Source organism: Chroicocephalus ridibundus, chromosome 9 (genome assembly GCF_963924245.1).
Source record: "Chroicocephalus ridibundus chromosome 9, bChrRid1.1, whole genome shotgun sequence".
Lineage (NCBI taxonomy): Eukaryota > Metazoa > Chordata > Aves > Charadriiformes > Laridae > Chroicocephalus > Chroicocephalus ridibundus.
Genome location: NC_086292.1, coordinates 48,589,323 through 48,609,509, shown reverse-complemented (window position 1 = coordinate 48,609,509; position 20,187 = coordinate 48,589,323). Strand labels below are relative to the sequence as shown.

At 43.7% G+C, this 20,187-nt stretch overlaps 1 protein-coding gene across 3 annotated transcripts in view; it reads right to left on the bottom strand.

Annotated features, from left to right (window-relative positions):
* The window catches only part of MAP2K5 (mitogen-activated protein kinase kinase 5), a 141,509-nt gene that overhangs the window by 4,436 nt on the left and 116,886 nt on the right, over positions 1-20,187 (bottom strand). For all 3 annotated transcript variants that reach the window (XM_063346221.1, XM_063346222.1, XM_063346223.1), the window contains one exon: positions 18,988-19,033. In XM_063346221.1, coding sequence (XP_063202291.1) covers positions 18,988-19,033 — 46 coding nt within the window. The remainder of the gene's footprint in view (positions 1-18,987; positions 19,034-20,187) is intronic.

Here is a 20,187-nt window from a genome sequence, read left to right as displayed (position 1 = left end):
TTGCTTCTTTTCAGCCATTCTTAGCTGTAGACAGCAACTTTAAATTTGTCAGAGCACCCTGAATTTCCCATCCAGGCAGATGCTGTGTGCTCACACTCAGTCGCTGCTTGGAAAATGGTCCACCAAGAACGAAGAACATATTCAGAGGTACCAGAGTCCATTCCGGAGCTCTGAGGACAGCGGCAGACAGTTCAATCCTACCAAGAGGAGATGGATGCTCTTAAAATCATGCACTTAAGTACACAGATGCTTGTGGCACTGAGCTTATGGACAATGTATTTTTCCTTCTAACACCTGGCTACTAAAAATCTTTAGCTTTGGTCTGGAATGTCTAACATCAGGAACGACACCAAAGAAAGACAGCACCCTCTTTTTTTTTTTTTATCTCCTACTCCGAACACCCCATGTATGTTTGGGTTTCACTGTTTTACTAAACAAATTCAATCGGAAACATTCCTGGGTTTACCTGGTTCCTACCTATGAAAACAACTCAGGAGAGGGCACAACTGGGAACCCAGAGGCAGGGTCCTGGAGTTTCTCCCCAGGCTGCCACATACTTTCCAACACGACCTTCACAAAGCTGCTTAATCTCCCTCAGCCTCACGGTTAAAAAGGGAATAAATGATTCCGTTCTCTCACGGGAGTGCTGTGAGAATCAGTGCAGGCGTGTTTTGCCCAGCACTTCAGTGGTTTTGGGTGCAAAAGGTGCAAGAATAACGTAAATACTTACTATAAGCAAGATAGCCTAGAAGGAGCTGTTTCGCCTCTTAAACAAAACAACAGTCAAGGACAATAGTGAGAACCAGGGAAAAACAATCAAGAGCCCACAGACAAGGAAGAGCAGATGCATTGGGGCAATTAAAAAACGGCTATTAAAGCCAGTCCGCTTCTCCCATGAATCTCCTTTACGATGGAGAGACTCCCCGCAGAGGAAGACATCTCACACCCAGTATATCCTTGCATTTAAGCTACTCACAACATGCAAAGGGAAATTGCAGGCTATGCAAGGCTGAAACGCCAGCTAGCCATGCTGTTCACCCTATTGGCTTTGTTTTGTGAGGTTATTCCACTGAAGCCTGGGGTTTTACACCCTCACTTTTCTCCCTAGGAATAAGTTTAACTTGAAACTCCTTAGAATTTTTTTCTTCTTCTTCTTTAGAAACTCTTTAGATTTCCCATGTTTTTAGACTATACTGCTCTAGGGAGGATTTTTCTCAGGCTGAAGGGATGTTTTTACTAGAAGGTGTTTTTCAGAATCTGGTGGTTGCTTTTTTTGTTCTGGTTTGTATTTTGGGGGTTTTGTTTGTTTGTTTGTTTTTGAATAGGGGATGGGAGAGCAAAGATCTCCACCAAAGCTAAGACTACAGTGTCAGTGGGACCTGTCTTTCTTTGCACATCTTGGTGGACAGCCCATGGCATGTTCAGGTCGGGTACCGAGAGCCAGGAGGTCACAGGTGGCCCAAGGATGTACAATGTCCATGGATGGCCTGCACTGAAGTCTACACCAAAACCACTTTGCTGCTTCTAATACCTGACCTCACTAGATCATCCCTCGCTCAGCAGCATCTCGCCTGCTGCAGTCACGCCTGCAACTGCAATAAAAAAATACATCAGAGCAATACAGAATTGTGGATAACGCGTAAGTCCATCAAACTTGCCCTTGGCTTGCTTACACCAACATCTGAAGTGAAAATGCAGGACAAACTACGTAAGAGGGACTTGTAGTTGCCTTAGCATCCAGAAACGTCTCATGCAAAACACTGAAGATTTCATCTAAAGTCTCCAACCACTGCGTTTGCACCAGCAGCGGTCTCCTCTGCTCTTAGCAACTGCTTCACAAGGTCACCCTGACGGGTTCTCTGCATTTTGCCACTATTCAGCACCTGGTCCCCCATTCCCCCCTTTTCAGGCATCCAGAGTACTGCAACCATTAACGCCTGCAGTCCAAACCACGCACACCTCAGAACCCTGTGCCTTACACTGGAGATGTCTTTGGAAGGGAGAGTGGAGAGGACAGGCAGGGAGGTTGGACAGGGAAGGAAGGAAGGAAGGAAGGAAGGAGGAAGGGAAAAGAACAAAAAACAGGTAAAAATCAAAACTGCTAAAGGAAAAACGCAGCTGCACCCTCCAGGTCTAGGGCATGCCCAAGCTGCAGGGCTGGGATAAACTGTCACCTCAAGAAAGAATAAAAAAAAGCCAACGAGTCACAACAGCTTGGACCCTATTAAGAAATTCTGGTCACTGAGTGTCTCAGCCACAATTAAAATCCCAGTCCTGACTTCAACAGCGAGCAGTATGTTCTAAAGCAAACACAAGCAACCTGCTGTACTTAAATATTCCCATATAGATTTATTTTGCTTTGCAAGGTAACACTGGAGAAAGCTAAACGTGTGGAAGCTTGAAATGCATTTTCCGTTGCCGCGGCTGGTTTCTCCCTCTCTGCTTGGTGTGGCGTGCATACCTTTTTTTTGCAGCAGCCATCCATCCTTTTTTTTTTTGACGTGGGGAAGCTCGCTGGCTTCCAGCCCGGAGCAAGGCGCCCCCAGCCCTGCACTCAGATGCCGCTGGGCAGTCGGGGCGCTGAGCTGTACCTGGGTCTCCCGCTCCAAATGCACACCAATATCAGCAGAGAGCACAGCTTTTTTTTAACACTGACACCTATGTCCGCTCTAAATTAGCAAATAAGAGACTGATGTTAAACCTTCCTTAGTAAAATCACTATAATGGAGACTGTTCATGCCCTACCAGTGATGTTCCAGCCAACATCTGAGTCTCAGTAATGTGCGAGAGCTCACCGCAACACTGACAGGCGTCACTGGGGAGGGAAGCACGCCCCCAAGGAAAGAGATGCTCCTGAGAAGAGCCCAAAGGTATCGCAGGACATCCCCATGACAGAGCTGATCCCATCCCCACGCACTTCATGTTTGCTTAGACTTCTACACGTGCTCATCACAAAGCAGGAACCGCCTCCTCGCCAATTCTTAAATACTCAGCCTTAAAAATATGCGGCAATCAGTACATCCAGCAGACCCAAGCAAGAGAAAACACATCGAGAAGGCAACACCAAACCACTGCCCATGCCTGCCTTACCCCTTTCCACGGCTCGGCAGGACACACGGCCAATTCTGCAGGCAACGGGAACCATCCGCCGACCAGCGCGCAGCAGCTTGGAGCCGAAAAGGTCAGGCAGGACGGGGCCAGGGACAGCCCCAGAGTGAGTGTCAGCCAGCCTAATTTTGTGTGTCAACTCCGAAAATTAGATAAACAATGACAAACCAGGCTTTTTAAATGAACTTGTCTGATCTCGTTCTCTTGATAAAGGGTACATTTCTCAAGTTGCAGTGTCCCACCAGACAGGTTAACTCTTTCAAAGGGGAGCGCCTCGCAGAGGGTGATGTAAATGATTTAAATATCTGACATGAAATTAAAAGGGCAGCGGCCCCCTGAACACACAGCCTTGGTAATTCGAACTCATTGCTCACAAACCATCAATCATTTAGCCCAGTCAATTAAATTGCCATTATTCAAGGGTAAAAGTTCCGTAATTTTACCTATCCTTAAAATTCAGCAATTTGCTTTCATGGCCTTCTCCTGTGGCCTGAGGAATCTTCGTTTCTGATAATAACCCACCCAGAGCTTATTGCAACAGACTTTACATCGCGTTCCTGGCGGGCCTGCAGACCCATGGGCTTTTTCCAGCACCAGGTGCCCACAAGCAGCTCTGCTCCAGGTCTGCTCGCCGGCATCGCTGGTAGGAGTGAGGGTGAACTGTCCCACGGAGATGAAAGTCCCCCCTGGGACGCAGCCCTAATACAAGACCCGTGCATCACCCACGGCCTCAAATCTGGGCTGCCTGAATCCTTTCAGCTATTTCGTCTAATAAATACGTAACGGTTTACGCTGCCTCTCACACGCAAGTCCAGGGAAAATCAAAGCTTCACAAGAGTCTATCCCATAAATAGGTTCCTCTACCGCTGACTATAAAACGCTTGTGTTTGGATAGCACCAAGGAGGTTTAGACCAGCGCTGAGGCTCCTAAACACTGCCAAAGGACAGGCAGACAATAAATAACATCCCTTAAGCAACGCTCCTGTGATTTCAGAGGACTTTCCAGGCACAAAACAAGCGAGTGTTTGTTGTGAGACTGGTTTAAAGGGTCCATGAAATAGGCCTTAGCCAGGGTGGTGACAAAGTACTGACCAGAAAATACCGGTCAGTCACCAATTTCCTTGTAAATCTGAAAAAAACTGACAGGGTGGAGTTTCCTGCGGCAGAGGACACGAGAGACACAGGGAGGACATGGACACAAACCTTAATTCCAAATGGTGCTCAATGATACTGCTATTTTTATGATGGTGCATACATATCCAACGCACATCATCATCTCCATATCTTTTGTGAGCGGTGAGAGGTTAACTGAGGAGAGCTGAATGACCTACTCTGAGTTCTCCTGGAGGACATGCCAGGGTCGGTGCTAACTCACTGCACTGCCCTGGTAGGAAGTGTCCAGGGGCACCTGAGCCAGCATGGAGAGCTGCATCGCTGCAGGAGGACATGAAGGTTAAGGGGAAGAAACCTGGGAACACCATCCCACCTACCCTTGATCTGAGACGTGGCTGTGGCCTGAGCAGCAGATTGCATGGGGAGATGAGCAGTGCCCACGCTGCGGCCAAGGGTCTGCGCTTACTGCCAGGATCACGGCCAGGTGCCCCCATGGCACCACCTCGGCACCTTCTACTGCTTTGGTGGCTGCAAAAGCAGCAGCGAGCTCCTGGGGCACTGCCCTCTCTTCCTCTTTTCTCCTCCCTGACAAGAAAAGCCGAGCCCTGACTGTCAATCCTGCATGGCCAAGTCCAGCGCTGGCCATGTCGTCAAGGTGCCATGTGCCACACTGCTCACGAGGTCTGGTGGAGCACTACTGCTGCTCCCATCCTGCGGGCAGGAGAACTGGCAGAGCCAGCACGGTCTACGGCCATGGCCGCAAACACCCGGGGGCTGCCTGTCGACACGCTGAGAGCCCATCATCCCTGCAGCCCGGGGCCAGCTGCAAAGACAGACCTTAACGCAAACCCCGGAAGAGGAGGAGGGACGCCATTAGAGGGACCAAGGTCTCATGTTAACGACTACGTGACACCCAAACGTAACCACCCCACCTAGCAAATTAGAAATGACAATAAAAGACCTCACGCTTATACAAGATACATTAGGAAATAAGCAGCATTGCTGTTGGCTGCAACAGTGCCGTCCTTTTAATGTTCTCTTTTACAGGAATCCTCCCAGACCGTGCGGTTAAAGGACTGTGCTCCATTTATTACAAAGAAGCATGGACAAATTATGCATTTAATTCAAAAATTTGAATTCAGCATAACAAAAACCATAATAAAAAGATCCCAACTGTTGCAGACACAGACTATCAAGACAATGGCAGTGCCCTTAGATAGCATTTCAAATACAGTTTATTAGCGTGTGATATGAAAAGGGTATTTTTATTGCATGATATAATGCAATGGGACCTTGGGCACTCTGCAGAAGGACCTTGCACTCAGAAGTGTAATGAACCCATAGTCCAAAAAACATTATACTGTACATTAACCTATCATTAATGGCACATTAGGGCTAGGGGCATTGCACGCTTGCTGGTCAGGGCTCCATCAGGACAGTATGGAGGAAACCACAGTCTTCACAGGCTTAAAACAAATAGAGAAAATAAATATTACTGATGGCTACAGGCTGCTTTAAGGGAAGCTCACTCTCCGCTTAACATGCAATTTTCATGCCATTTTTTAAAGGGGGGAAGCAGGAGACAATGCAGCGGTTTTTATTAGGCAATATTAGAAATGGCACGTCACTGCTTTGCAGCACTGAATGTCCCTGTGGTGCACCAGATGCACCGACACAGAGCTTCTGCTGCACAAAACGTGGCACTCTGAGCACTGGGGCACCTTTTAAAAATAAACTGAAGACTGGAAACCTGCTCCCCTTCCCTGCCATTCCCCAATCCCTGATGCCACTGGTAAGGGTTTCCTGGCAGTAGGAGCTGAGACCTCGGAAGAGCATCCTCTGAGCCAGCTCTGCACAGCCCCATCACTGCCCGCAGGACACCTGGGACCCGTCTGTTGGCATCTGCACCCATTTCCACCCCACATCACCACGTACGAGAGCTCCTCGGCGGAACTCCAGCCTGTGTCTGCAGTAACTCAGTGTAAAACGTGACCGAATCATGACACTTCCTATGCTCCTGGATCCGCTGGGATGTCTCACGGCTCCCTCCACTGGAGGTGCTCTCTTTGTTCCCAGGCAGGCTTGATCAGATGGCCACACTGCAAGCGTTAAATCAGAAAAGCCTGGCTGGCGACTCATCCCCAGTTGGCTGAAGGAGCGCAAGCCCTGCAATTCTGGAAAATAAGAACTTGGCTGTAACACAGCCCACCACAGCTATCACCCCAGCCAGTTCTCCCACTGCTACCGATGCGTCTATGCTATTTACAGCTCTTGTAATTAACTGAGGGCACATACTAGAGGGGAAATTCTTGCCCATTCACATGTTTAGTGGGAACACAAGTCGGACCTCCAAAACGACAAATACAAACCTCAGCTCTGGAGCTGTACTATCTTCCCAGGACACCTAAAGACATGAAGTGCTTGAGTAGCCAAAACCACCCCGGACTGACCCTGTGTCCCCCTCTAGTGACCTCAGCGCATGTAAAATTTCATCACTCTACCACTGCCTCCAGTAGCGGAGGATTTTACATCTAGAGCTCCTGCCTCCAAGGACAAGCCAAACTAAATGGTGTTCTAATTATCTGTGCTAGCTATCCACAAGGCCGATTTCTGCTCCCACAGCCAGGAATAGCAGCGAGGAATCCTCAGGCCAATACTCTATCGCCGACTCCCAAAACATTGTTAATTCACAGGCACAGAAGGTGTCAGAGTCCTCCTCCGGGGCTGCTCCGTGCGGCAGGCTTCCCCCTCCATCGTTCGCTTCTAAGGCTTGAGTGGGGTAAAAAAGTCTGAAGGCTTCAGACCATGGCATTGATCCATGGAGACACAGAGTATATACACGGGTGAAAAGAGCTTGCAAGACACTATGTAAGTGTGATCTGGCCCTTGCAGCTCTTGTTTTACTTTTTCAATTTTAGGATGTGTTTTGACCACAGGAGGTAACCCTTTAAAGAAACGGGCAAGTGCCTAAAGTGCTTGAAAGAGCAGTGACTGGGAGGCTCAGCACGCGTGTCTAGAAAGCACGTCCCCAGCGTCCCAAAGCGCCAGCAAGGTCAGACCTTGCTTTGATAGACACTCTCCTCCAGAAATGAAGCCTCCTTGTCTCTTCCATGCAGCACCTGCAGTGATGAGACTGCACATGTCAAATCACAGCAAGTTTAGCCATAAAGTACCAGCTTTTCCTACGTACTTGCATGGCTGTGTTTGATCTGGGACCAAGTGTTTACTGGCCCAGTTCTCTCTCCCAGCTCCTATCCTCAGAATAGCAACTATTCAGGGCAAGGACTGCCTCTCGCTGTGCTTGGTGAGGAACTCAGCATCCCTGAGAGCCTCTTCTCAGCTGGCTGCCAGAGTGAAATCGCCCAGAGCAGGGGCCAAAGACACAGTGCTTCAACAGATCTGCAGGAGCCTGCAAAGCTGCGGGTGGCACAGGCAGGCTGAGGGCACAGGGACTGCCAGAGTCAGATAGACAAAAAGCACCCAGAGGGTAGCGTTTTTCACAGAACTTCCCACCCCCACGAGGACATCACCTGTAGCTTCTGCCAGCTCAGCGAGCAGAAAGGATCGATTGTCTAGAGAACGGTGGAGGTAGCAAAGAGGGCCAGAAAGCCGCATCGATCGGTGGTGTTTTGTGAGCGTCGATGGAGCAGGGACAAGAACACATCCCTAAGCAAAACCAAGTATCATTAGTCTCCTTGAAGTTTCTGCTCTCTCTCCTCATCCCTTATTCTGCAGAGCTAGGAGCACAGCCCCCGCCTGCTAAACAGGTCCAGGCAGAGCGGCGGGAAGGGGTGAGTTTTGTTTGTTGCACAGCCTCCCTAACATACACTGTAATTAAAATGTTGATTACTAAACAGTTTAAATATATGACAGACAATGCAGTTAAAGCCTACAGTTAGGTCAATATGTGATTTAGATTTGCCATTTAAAAACTCTCATTTAAATTTTGCATACATTAATCACTACCATACTTCAATGTTCTGATATCCACCTGACTACACTATTAAAATAAAACTTGCTGCCCCAGGGAAATCCTACTTATTCTTAATTGTTTCGAGGCTTTGATGGGCTTTTAATCTAAGATTAATTTATGCAATTTTAAATAACTCTTCTTATGATTAATAAGCTTGAAAATTAAAAGGAGTCTAAAGCAATTATAATGAGCATTTGGTCATAACCTCATTAGGAGAAGGAGTGAAGGATACAGCTCTGGAATTCTTACAAGACTACAATTTAAGGTTACTTTCAGCGGAGTCAAACATAGTTCTTGAAATTGCAAAGGCAGATTAGCCTGGGTCAGTGTTAGAGCAATGGCTATCTAGATTAGCACACTAATGATTTTATCCCTCTGATGATATTTAAGAGAGTGAAAAGATGATACAAGATGTATCAAGCAAAGACAAATGGATAATGCTACTAAGTGGTGAAGTCTTTGAGCTATATTTTTTGTTTATACCTTTTTCTGAGAAGGAGTCCTTCTGGTGGTGTTTTTTCTCTTTTTTTTTTTTTCTGTATTATTTATTTATTATTTATTATTTCTGTATTATTTGTAGATTAACTTTTACCAATGCACTTTTACTTTTTATAAGATAAAGTTAATTGCAAGTGATTTTAGTTTAGTAGTTTTGAGGCACCAAAATTCTTCTGCAATTTACAGAATTTGTCTTTAAATAACGTCAGTCCCCAAGCGTGATGGATGGACGAAGACAGCTTAACTTAAACCTGAAGACCTTAACCTGAAGAGGAACTGTCCCCACATCACACCTGAATTTCCATTTTTAAACAGCAGTACAGATCCTTCTGTTATGATTAAAATCCTTTTTGCAACCTTCCTTTGAAGCTTCGGACATTGGCCATAGCCAAACGATGTGCTGGTGGCCCTAAAAACAGTCCTCAGAGACCCCTTGTGCACCGGACCGATGTGTCCAGGCTGGCCTGGCATCATCAGGCTCAGGGTCAAGAGGGAATTTTTCTTCAGGTCGGATTAGCAGGAATCGGTGCAGCTCCTCTGACCTCTGTAGCGTGGGCCCGACCTCAAACAACTCAATCCCCTCCTATTGCAGGACCCCAGGGGGTGCGTGGGTGCGTACGTGGATGGGTCCGATTTTGGCTGTTCTCTTTCTGTGGCATACACTAGTCTTGAATTTACTACAGAGTTTTGGTTTTGGCTGTGGCACAGAGGAGTCTATTTGCCCATCTGCAGATCATTCTTTCCCCAGCCGTTTTGCTTTTGATATTTGCTGTTAAACCGATAACTGTACTTGGCATGCCTCTTGGTGCTTAGCTACCAAAATGAGCTAACTCCCAGCAAAGGTTGTTTTTTTTTTTTTTGTGATGACTCTTAAAAAAAACTAAGGCAAGCGAAGTATAATTGGAGTGTGCTTTTGCAAGTGCTGCTGAGGTTAAGAAGAGCTGTAGAAGAGGAATAGAGAGAGTGGCCCAAGGCTGATAGAGTATGTCAACATTAGCAAGCTGTCGACAACAGAAGCGGATCCGCAGAGTGAAACGGTTGGTGCAATGTTTCAGGGATGGAAGAGGTTTTACTTTTGACCAGCTCCGGTCTGGTCTGTGGACACAGCACCCATTTAGTAGCTGCAGCTCATTAGGTGTGTGCCTGGAGCACATCTTCTGGTTTGGTTTCATTTGAAATCGATTCAATTCATGGGCTTCAAGGCCTGTCTGTGATGAGAATGAAAGAGTGGTAAGCTCTGACAGAGCAGGAGATTCACACCTGACCTGAACTCTAATGTTAATGGTGATGCACCTGCAGAAGTGCCTTCAGCTCATGCCTTACCCCGAGCACAGGAGTGGTTTCATTGACGCCAGAGCTAGTCAGACATTAAGACCTGACACAGTATTTCCTTCAAACAGGGACTAAGCATTCCCCTGGACTGGGGAAAAAGGGTGGAGAAAATTCTCCAAGTTTTGAGAAACTGGTTTCTACTGACAGGAAAGAAAAATAAATCAGTAAGCCGGAGTAAACTGAAACAGTCTCCTAAATGTTTTTCACCCAAACCTCGGAGTAGAAAATGCTGTGTGCATAGACATGTGTGCGTGTGCACGCGCACACACACACACACACAAATAACAACGATTAACAAAACCAAAACACCCCGGAAAATGATCTGGCTGGAAGCAAAAAGGGAGAATTAAACAGCCCGCACTTCGCTAGCATTTTCGTGATGAAGTTTCTGCAAATGAACAAGTTGTTTTTAAAAGTACTCCATATGATCATATCGCATTACATGCCTACACACCGTCTGCATCGAGTGCAAAATAACATCTCCTTGTTTGCCAGGTTTAGTAAAGAGACTAAATAAAGCAAGTATTAAATGATCAAGCATGAACATATTGTCAAACCACCCTGTGTCAGGAGCAGAAAAAGCACAGGTATGAAACGACATCCGAATAACTGTGGAGCGCTGCTGAAGACACAGAGAAGGTGGCAAGATACATCACCACTGTTTGGCTTGGGGAAAAAAAAATAAAAATTCCTTTGAATCTCTCACAAGGTCACTGAACAAACGACTGAGGCCACGAGAACCATTTCCATTCTCAGACTTGTATTTTAATGCCACCGTTCCCTACCGGGAGCCTTTCCCCGGTGGAAAGCCCGGCTCTCTCCAGCCGCGCGGGTGGACGCTGGCGGAGCCATCCTGATTTACACCCGCCGAGCGTTTACCCCAGCATCTCCCATTAAATCCGAACAGGCAGATGCACATTTATGGGACAATGAACTTTTCCACGGCTGCGGCTCGTCGTGCTTTGCTATTACGGCCTTAATAAACCTGCGCATTCCCGTGCTGCGGCAGCTGCCGTGGGTGGGAGCGCGCGCAGCCGGCGCCGGAGGAGAGGCCGCAGCTCAAAAAAAAAAAAAAAAAATCATCTTTAATTTAAAAATTAGAAACTGGAGCAGGCTGTGAGCACAGAGGTTGATTGAAACAAAATTTAAATTCCTGTCAAGCCCATTTAAACACAGGGGCCCTTCATAGACAATTAGCTGCTCCCTGTGAATGCTGAATAAACTCGGGCCTGGTCACTGTTAGAAGAGAGCAGACCTACTGTGAGGAGCTGGAAAAAAATTAACTAAAATCAGGCTGTATGAAATATTTAGCCTCCCAGTTTTATCACAGGGGTTTGGAAGTGTAAACAAGACAAAAATCGATTCCTCGGTGCCCTCCAATCAATCCCCCAAAATGGTTAGGGCATCTGTTTCTGCTAAATTTTGTTTACTCTGGCAGATTTGCCTTAATTGCAGTTGTTTATCTCCCATTGTCCCCGGGGCCCTAATCTCCCGATTACTAATACTTAACACTCATTTCACATCTAAAGCTACTTCTAATCCTCAACAGGTTTCTGGGGCTCTTAAAATTATTGAAACGGAGGAGACGGGAGATGCAACCTCTTTGTGAAAGGCACATTTTCTTATCTACTACCAGCTGGGTCCAATCATCACCAGGGATGGCTGCAACAAAGGTGCTAAAAGGCTCTTTCACAGGCACTGCTGCTCCGCTGGGGATTCAGCGGATAAAAAAGAGCTTTGATGGAAAAAAAAACAACAAAAAACCCACAAAAAACAAAACCCTGAACAAGAGGGCTATAACAGTCCAGCCAAATAAAGTTACTGTCATAATCAAATGCTGTCAATCACAATGAAAATCCAATTAAAAATCTTTCAGTGCGGCCCTCTTAAGTAGAAAAATGTCCCCTATTTATATGCGTTTTTGTCAACCACACAAATTAGAAAGTAGTATTAATTGATTTTTTACTACTTTAGGCCCTGATCCTCCAGCTGAATTTCTGCGGATGCAAGAATCAACCGGCACAAATCTGATTAAGGGATTTGAGGCATAATGCACACAGGTCACTAAGAAGGCATATCTGTATCGCCTGCTTTATACTCCGCTTATTCATAGGCAATTATTACTCTTATTTAATACTGCAGGAGCGTCTTGAGGTGCTAATCAGGATACAGACCCACAAGTAGCTGGGACTACACAAATGCCAGCAATTTTAATCCATGCAGTGCGTTTGAAGCAATTTAAAATTCCAGTTTCATCAGACAAATAAATATTATACGTAGATTTCAACAGTCCCCTGTTAGAGCAAATTCCTTGATGAATTCGGAATGAACAGGAAGGACGATATTCTGGGAATTAAAGATACAGCTCTTATTTTGGAACTGTTAACAGATTTTTTTTTGGATTTATTTTAAATAAGTATGTAGGGAAGACAGCCGACATAAAAATAGCAACAAGACAAATGTAGTGTAATCGAAAGATTTGCAATTCTGCTACCAAAATGAGTGAGATGTAAATATTTGTCTCTGTGTCTGGAGAACTCGGAACAACCAGAAGCGCCAAATGAAACATTTGCTCAAATTAAATGGCAAAGCCCAAGAGACTCAAGTAACCAAAAATATTAACTGTATCACTCTAAGCTGCTGCCAATTTGTTTGTGTCCAATTTCCTTAGATTTTCAATACTTCTTGGAGCCAACTCAAGTTATTTCTTTTCGCATTTCGCTGGAAAGTGCTAGTATATTGTGCAGCTTTAGGGCATGTTAGAAAGAGAAAGTCAGATGTTCACATTTCCTGTAAAAAGTCAGCAGTTGCATGAGGAATGGGATGGCAGAAGACAGTGAATAAACAGAACACCTTAAAAACTCTAATGCTCACAAGTTAACCTTGTCACAATCTTAGTCTTCTGTAACTGCTGGATTTAGTGACATATATAATACACTTCTCCATTTTGATTTCTCAAGTGACAAAGAAGAGCAAATCATACCCCTAAGGCCAGAGACAGCTTTTTTTTTTGAGAGAGAGAGAAGGGAATAGAGAGGGGGAAAGCTCCATAACCCACCTTTCCACGTTTCATCTGAGCAGGGAATAAGTTGAGCAACGCAGCCACCTGAAAAATCACATTTCTCTTTTGTCCTCCAACTCCTGAGCTACCCCAACCAAGAAAGATGATGAACACAAGAACATCCTGAGCCCTAGGGTGAAATCCCAGCATCAATTAAGTCGATATAAATTTTGACATTGCCTCCAACGTACCCAGGATTTGATCCAGCACTCCTTGTCCACTGTATGTCTGAACTGATAAATTGCAGATACAGATTAATATTTATCATATTTACAACAGCTAAAATACTTGGTTCTGTGCTTTTTTCCTTGGGAAATCAGAGCGTCCTTTCCTTCACATCTGGCATGCGTTTCGGTGTCTGTCTGTCAGAATTTTTGCTTGTCATGGGGTGAATAACTGGGATCATTGCGACAGAGGAGAGTCTAAATGTTTGCAAACAAAGCTATCCATCACAGGTTCAAGCACGGATAATTTTACGCTGGACAAATCATCACTGGTAGGAGATCCTGCACTAGCTCAGGAAAAAAAAAACAACCCAATGCTTGTAAGCAGACAAAGAGGAAAAAATCTTGGCTCACTGGGATCCAGCAATGATGCATGAAGATCTAGATAGATGCAGATAGAAAACATTCACCTGTAAAAGCCGTCTTCAAAAGATTTATGGGAGGTGTTAGTGCAAAGCAAAGTGCAGAGAGCCCTCTGGTCTTTCTCAAAAGTTAACACCATCAAAAAACCCAACCCGCGCAGCAATCTCAGCTACTCAGTCCATGATGCCACTGCTATAATGCAAAGCCAAATTAGCTGCTGGGGGAAATCCCTTTTATTGACAAACATAAGTGACGGTATTTTATTGGCTTTCTTCTGAAGGTTTATATGAAAATCCAGGTAGGATGATGCTGATCATCCAGTTGTTTGTTTAAACCATAGAAGTATTTCCGAAGAGCTACAAACAACGGTTTAACACAACGAGCTGCAAACAAGTTTAGCTCTACCTAGCAAGAAGTGCAACTGTCCAGATCCTCTGGAATATAGCTACTTAAAATAGAGCTACTTAAAAGCTTTTTTAAAGCTTTTTTTTTTTATGTTTTAAAATGTTTTTAAAACATATTTAAAACGTGTTTTAAGGAAACATTTTTAACTTCCTGTACTTGTTGGAGATGGGGGAACAGCCAGGCAGAATTCGTTTTTGAGAATCTGTAATATCTTGACACATATCTTAACACATTTAAATATACAAACAAATGATCTATCTGAACAAATGCCCATTGTAGCCAATGAGATCAGCGTGCCTGGTCTAAACGCCATTCCTGAAATGGAGAGAGGGACTGCTGAATGCATAGGAATGGGACATTTCAAAATTGCATTAGGCATTAAAATAAAAAAAACCAAAACAACAAAACAAAACAAAGAACATGTTTTCTAGCAGGTCAGTAGTTTTGACACAGATGATGTACAATTTATCATACAATCTTCTAAATTAATAAAACACCAACATAAAAAGCGTCAGTAATTTAAATTTAAAAAAAAAGGAGAAAAGCTAGAAGTTGTGTCTACAGTTTGTAGACTTGAACAAAAACTATTAGATCTGTGCAAAAGTAATCGAGTGCCGAAGGTGACTATATCCTTGGCCAAAAGCTTTGCCTCTCCCTGCTCAATACTTTCCCTGAGAAATCCAAGCAGCATCTTAAAGACTGGACTTCTTTGCATCCATGGGAAATACTGCTACACGCTTGACTTTTGGTGTTTCAGATACAATTTCTTTAAGTAAATCACTTTCGTTTAAATAGCCATATGTAGCATGGTAGAGTTCAATGCTGTACTAACAAAAAAACTCAACAAAAGACTTCAACAATTCTGCTGGCTTTCTGAAAAGTGCATACAATCTGCAAAATAAAAGGCCAAGCTTCCAGCTAAAGAAGAGATTTTAAACAATTACCAAAGCAGGATAGTGATATCATAAAGGCAATTTCTGCGCTAGCTTGTTTTCTGAAACTCTCTTTGCCTCTGAACAGCTAGAACAGATAATAACTATTAGTAAATCAAACTCCTGCAATATCCAGCTGTGTCTCACACATTTACATACAGATAGAATGGGTATATGTTTTTAATATGTATGCGATACGTACTTTTACCACAGCTGAAGTGCATGCTACAAAGGAGGAGGAGAATGGGAATGGAATCAGCATGAGATAATAAAGTGGCCTAGATAAAGTATTAGCCAGCGATTGATCTCAAACAGGGGATGTTGCTTCTCTCTGACCTGATTACTTACTATGCATAGATTCCATTAAATAGAGCTTAGAATGGAAAGCTTCTGAAAAATACCGTAAATACAGCCAGATCTACAGCTTCCTGAGACAAACCAGCCCGCAGATGCCCACCCATCGACGCGGCACAAGCAGGAGTTTAAACCTTCCCCACACCGCCACGTCACAATCGCTAAATACACACGTTATGTCTGCATTTCCCTGGGAGCCAGGCTTGTGATGCCAAACTCCACATTTTCAATGAAAGCAGAAAGTTCACAGGAGGAAAAAAAAAAAAAAAAATCTAATCTTTATACAGAAGACTCGTTAGGATTTCCCTTTTCTTGTTGGGAGTGGAGAGAAGAGAGACAGAGGAATATGCTAAGAAGATGTGCAGACTTCCCTGGTGTTGAAAGAGGAGTATGTTCAACTCAATCGACTGTGTGCCTTTCTCTTCTTGAGAGGGAACAAACCGCAGACAAAAGAGCAGACACTGTAAGCACAAGGTTCAGAACATCCACCAGTGAAATTATAAAGACCGTTCCTTTCCCAGGTTGGACAATCTTCCCATTGCTCGGTGAAATTACTTTTTTTTCACTTCTGTGGAAGAAGTCTGTTAATTTGAAATACTTTGAAACAATTTCATCATTGATTATGATTACGACATAGAGAAGCTGATGTTTCATCTTGTTTTGTGGGTGGCTATACGGAAGAAAGGCCACAGCAACCGAGTGTAAATACAGGAACCTGATACGGAAATCTGGTGTTCGCTTGCACAAGAATATCTATGGTACTAGAAAGCCTGACTTTATACAGGAATTTCATACAGCCTTGGCTTTGGCCCTATTTTCTGTCAAAATGTGCATAGCGACTTTTGTAAAAAAGGGCTTCCTGACATGATAGACAGCGTAAATCCATCCCTGCTGTAACCCCTGACTTCAGTGGAGTTGCCAATCTGGCACTCCAGGTATTGTTAGTCGACTCTTAAAATGCATTTAACAATTCACCGATTATCAGGAGAGTAGAAAAAGACTGATGTTCCGCTTCCTTCATTTTGCTTTCAGTCTTTAATTATACTAAATTGGTTACCAAATAGTGACTTCCAGTACGGTTAATGTCCATAGGGGAGGAAGCCTGCACTCCGCTGTTTTGTTTGAAGCTAACGATGATTACGTGTTACACCTTTCATCCTTGCTAGTACCTTCCTTCCAAATAAAAAATAAAACCCAAACCAACGCAATGAACAAGGTGAAACCCTGCTCTCGTTTTAAATCACCGGTAAGCTGACCTCGACGAGTCCAGGATTTCACTGACGGTATCTGCACCCCTCTGCCCACTCTGAGAGTTAACACGGAGACACCCCCCAGAATCACACCAGGGGTTTCAGAAACGGATGCCGTGAAGTTAGAAAAGATAACTGCGGTGAGCAATTCCAGAATTCAGAGGATATTTAACAGCTTTTGTTTTGGCCTTGTCTTCCAAAAAAGTATGGTAATTTACACACACATATGTCTATGTATGTAGAGATAGGCTGTGTGTATATAGACGTATTATGAGTGCGGGCATATATATGCTAATGTATACATGCATATGAGTTTTATAAATAAAGTGCTCCTTGACAGCACCGGGTAAGCGCAGGAATGTGAAGGGCTTGCCTGGCGCACAAGGACTGAGCTAAGAGCAAGTCTGTGACAGAAAAGCACAGGGTGCTCTGAGCCCACCAGGCTGGAGCAGGGAATTTAGGGCAGGTTGCGAGGGTCAGCCACGTCGCAGGCAAGGACGGGGTCACTTCTTTATTTCAGCAGCAGTCTGCCTCATGCTTTAGTACTTCTTGTTGCAAGTTCATTTATAATTGAATAGGAAGTAACATGAGGGGAAAAAAAATGCATTAAACAAAAGATTTTGTTTAAAAAGTAGGAAGGCTTTTTTTTTTTATTTTTATTTCCTGAGCTGCTATAATTTTAAAATTATTTTACAAAATACCTCCTTAAAAGGGGACTAGCACACTCCAGGGCACGTAGTTGTAAAGATAAATCTGTGCACTTCCCTGGTACTGCAGGCACTCACCCTTTGGCCTCGTTTTTATGACTCTACACCCTGGAGTGGTGTTATTGCTTACAAACATACATATATACTTATGGGGGTATGTGCAATCTGCAGATGTTTTATTTATAAGTGGCAGGCCTATTGCATCACTGAAACATGCATTTACAAACAGATATAGGTTTTATGAAACCCTATTCCGTTGTTTTAATAGCTAAGCTATCCAGCCATAGCATAATAGTGCACAAGGTAAATGTGTCTACATCTCTAGAACCTGTTCCAAGTTTTCTCAGATGTGACTAACTGCAAGAATTTTCCAGCCATCAAAAGTTAATAAAAAAGACAAAATAAGGCAGTGTGAGCCTTTCGTACGAGTGGAGGGGCTCCGATAAACTTCAAGGCCTCATCTTACCAAGGTATTTAAAGTAGGTGCCTAACTTCGAAGGTAGATCTATTGAAGTTAATATCCTTAAAATTAGATTCACAGCACAATACTTTACTAACCAGGATCTAAATTGAGACTAGTCTGGATTGTGAGATCTCTGCCCCAGGGCGTCTTCAGAGATTAGCCTTTAACTAGAGAATAGCTGCAACAGAAACACTTGTTTATTCTACTTGCAGTTCGCAGCATATAAACAAGAACTGAAATGACGCAAACGTGTCCGTAGCTTGTTAAAATCTGCTAAAATTATTCCTAGATATTTAACACACAAATAAATCATGATGAAAACAAATCATGATGATTTTACATAAACCTCCAAGTTACAGGAAACACAGCACATGAATAAAAGTAACGAAACATTTAAAAATCAAAGCTATTTGATGTGAGTCAGAGGGGACTACAACTCTCCTCTCCAGTGTAAGTTACTGTGAATATTTGTAATAATTGTTTGAGATAGTATTTTTCTATTGCCTAAAACCAGTCAAAACGGCACTCTGCACTAAATGCACGCCACAAGGTACCAGCCTGGGAGCAGGTACCCTATTATTGCCTTACTGAGAAAATGACAGTCGCAAGCAAAAGAAGTGTTCTCTGAGCTCAGATTCCAACGCTGAGAGCCCTTCTACGGACAGACCAAAGCCACATAGTACCTCAATCTTCTGTAGCCAATCTAATTTCATTTTACATGAATATAAGTGAAAACAGTACCTCCTGCGTTTCATTAAAAATGCTCTCTTTTGACTGTATCCTCTGTTTTCAATCTTCAGATTTCGAAAGGTTAAGACTGGCAAATGACGCCAAAGAGTGACCTACATTAAGCTGTAATCCCTGGACATACAAACTGAAAAAAATGTGTATTAAGCGTCAAAATGGTTTTGATTGAAACTTGATACTGGCTGTTAAAGTTCTGCATTAACTCCCCAAATCACACGTGAAGCTTTGGCCACGATGAAGGTAACAGTCAAATGCCCATTAACTTCAGCGGAATCATAATTCCACCTCTGGTTTGTGCGCTCTCTGGAAATATGTAAATATGCGGCACAAGCCAGAAACAGTTTAGATTTGATTTTGTACATACTGAAAAAGGCAGAAAAAAAATGCATATGCTTCTACATGAATAAAAAGTATTCACAGACAAATACATACTGAGGGGCTCTGAAGTTCCACTTACCATTAAATCTTCAGGTGCCGGCCTTTCCTTTGGTTGCTTTTTCATGCTACGTGTCATAAAACAAAATGTTCATACGTAAACAACTGTTCAGTTATTCCACTTGCTTAAATATTGAAGATACCCTCTTTTAACACAGAGTGAAGGAATTCTATGTGTTTCTTAACTTTATCGCGTGCCGATGGAAGGCAGGGTTCCCAACAGCAGCCAAAACATTCATGGGTCTCTCCCTTCCCTCCCTTAAAGGATGTACTGGTCTACGCTGTTTGCAACCATGAAAGTGTGTAAATATAAAATCATTGAAAACCAGTCAGCTCAGAAGGCACAGTAAGTTGATTCTCATTTTGCTAGGGAATTATTACATCGCTCGACACAAAGTATTATACAAACAGGTGGGAAATTTAACTCTAACACTAAACAGCTTCAGGAGAACGCGCAATACCCTGGGGTTTCTACCTTCATTTTTTCACATTTATTTCCATTACACTGCAGGGTGATAGTTCATTACACAGCATTAACCTGTTTATAAGATCATGTTTCTCATCCAAATAGTCCTAGTTTTCTGTGCAACAGGTGCAATTAGCTATTGAAGGCTGTGCTTAGCTGCATGAAGGAACACAATAACATGGCACAGAGGTGACCATCAGGAGCTGCCTACTGACTAATTGGATTACATCCAAACAGCCAGTGTTTATGGCGTAATTGGCATAAAGTCATAAAGTCTGAGACGCCGTTCACTTGACATCTCTAATACTTATGAGGAATCGATTACTTGAATAGTATATGGTTTCTTATTTGCTTTTTTTAAACAGTAATGCCTCCCGCTGAGAAGTACAGCCAATGTAACACCGTATCTAAAACACTGGCTGATCTGTGCTGTAAATCGGAGGTATTAACAATACAAATTTCCCTTCCCTACAAGTAACTACAAGCACCCCAAATAACGCAGGCGTTAGCGAGTAACGCAGGCTGCCTGACGAGTAGGTTGGGAGCAGTTCTAATCTGACAGTCCAAAGTAGCTGCGTCCCCAGGGAAAACAAGGCTATTAGCCACCATCAGTTATGCTTCAGTTTGACATCTGTGGAAATTTTAACACAGGTTATCCCTCCCTCTGCCTCAATGAGAATTTTTTTTTTTTTTTTTTTTGAAACAGTCTGTCATCAATTTTTTTCAGGGGTAAAAAAGCCTCAGCCCCCACGCGTA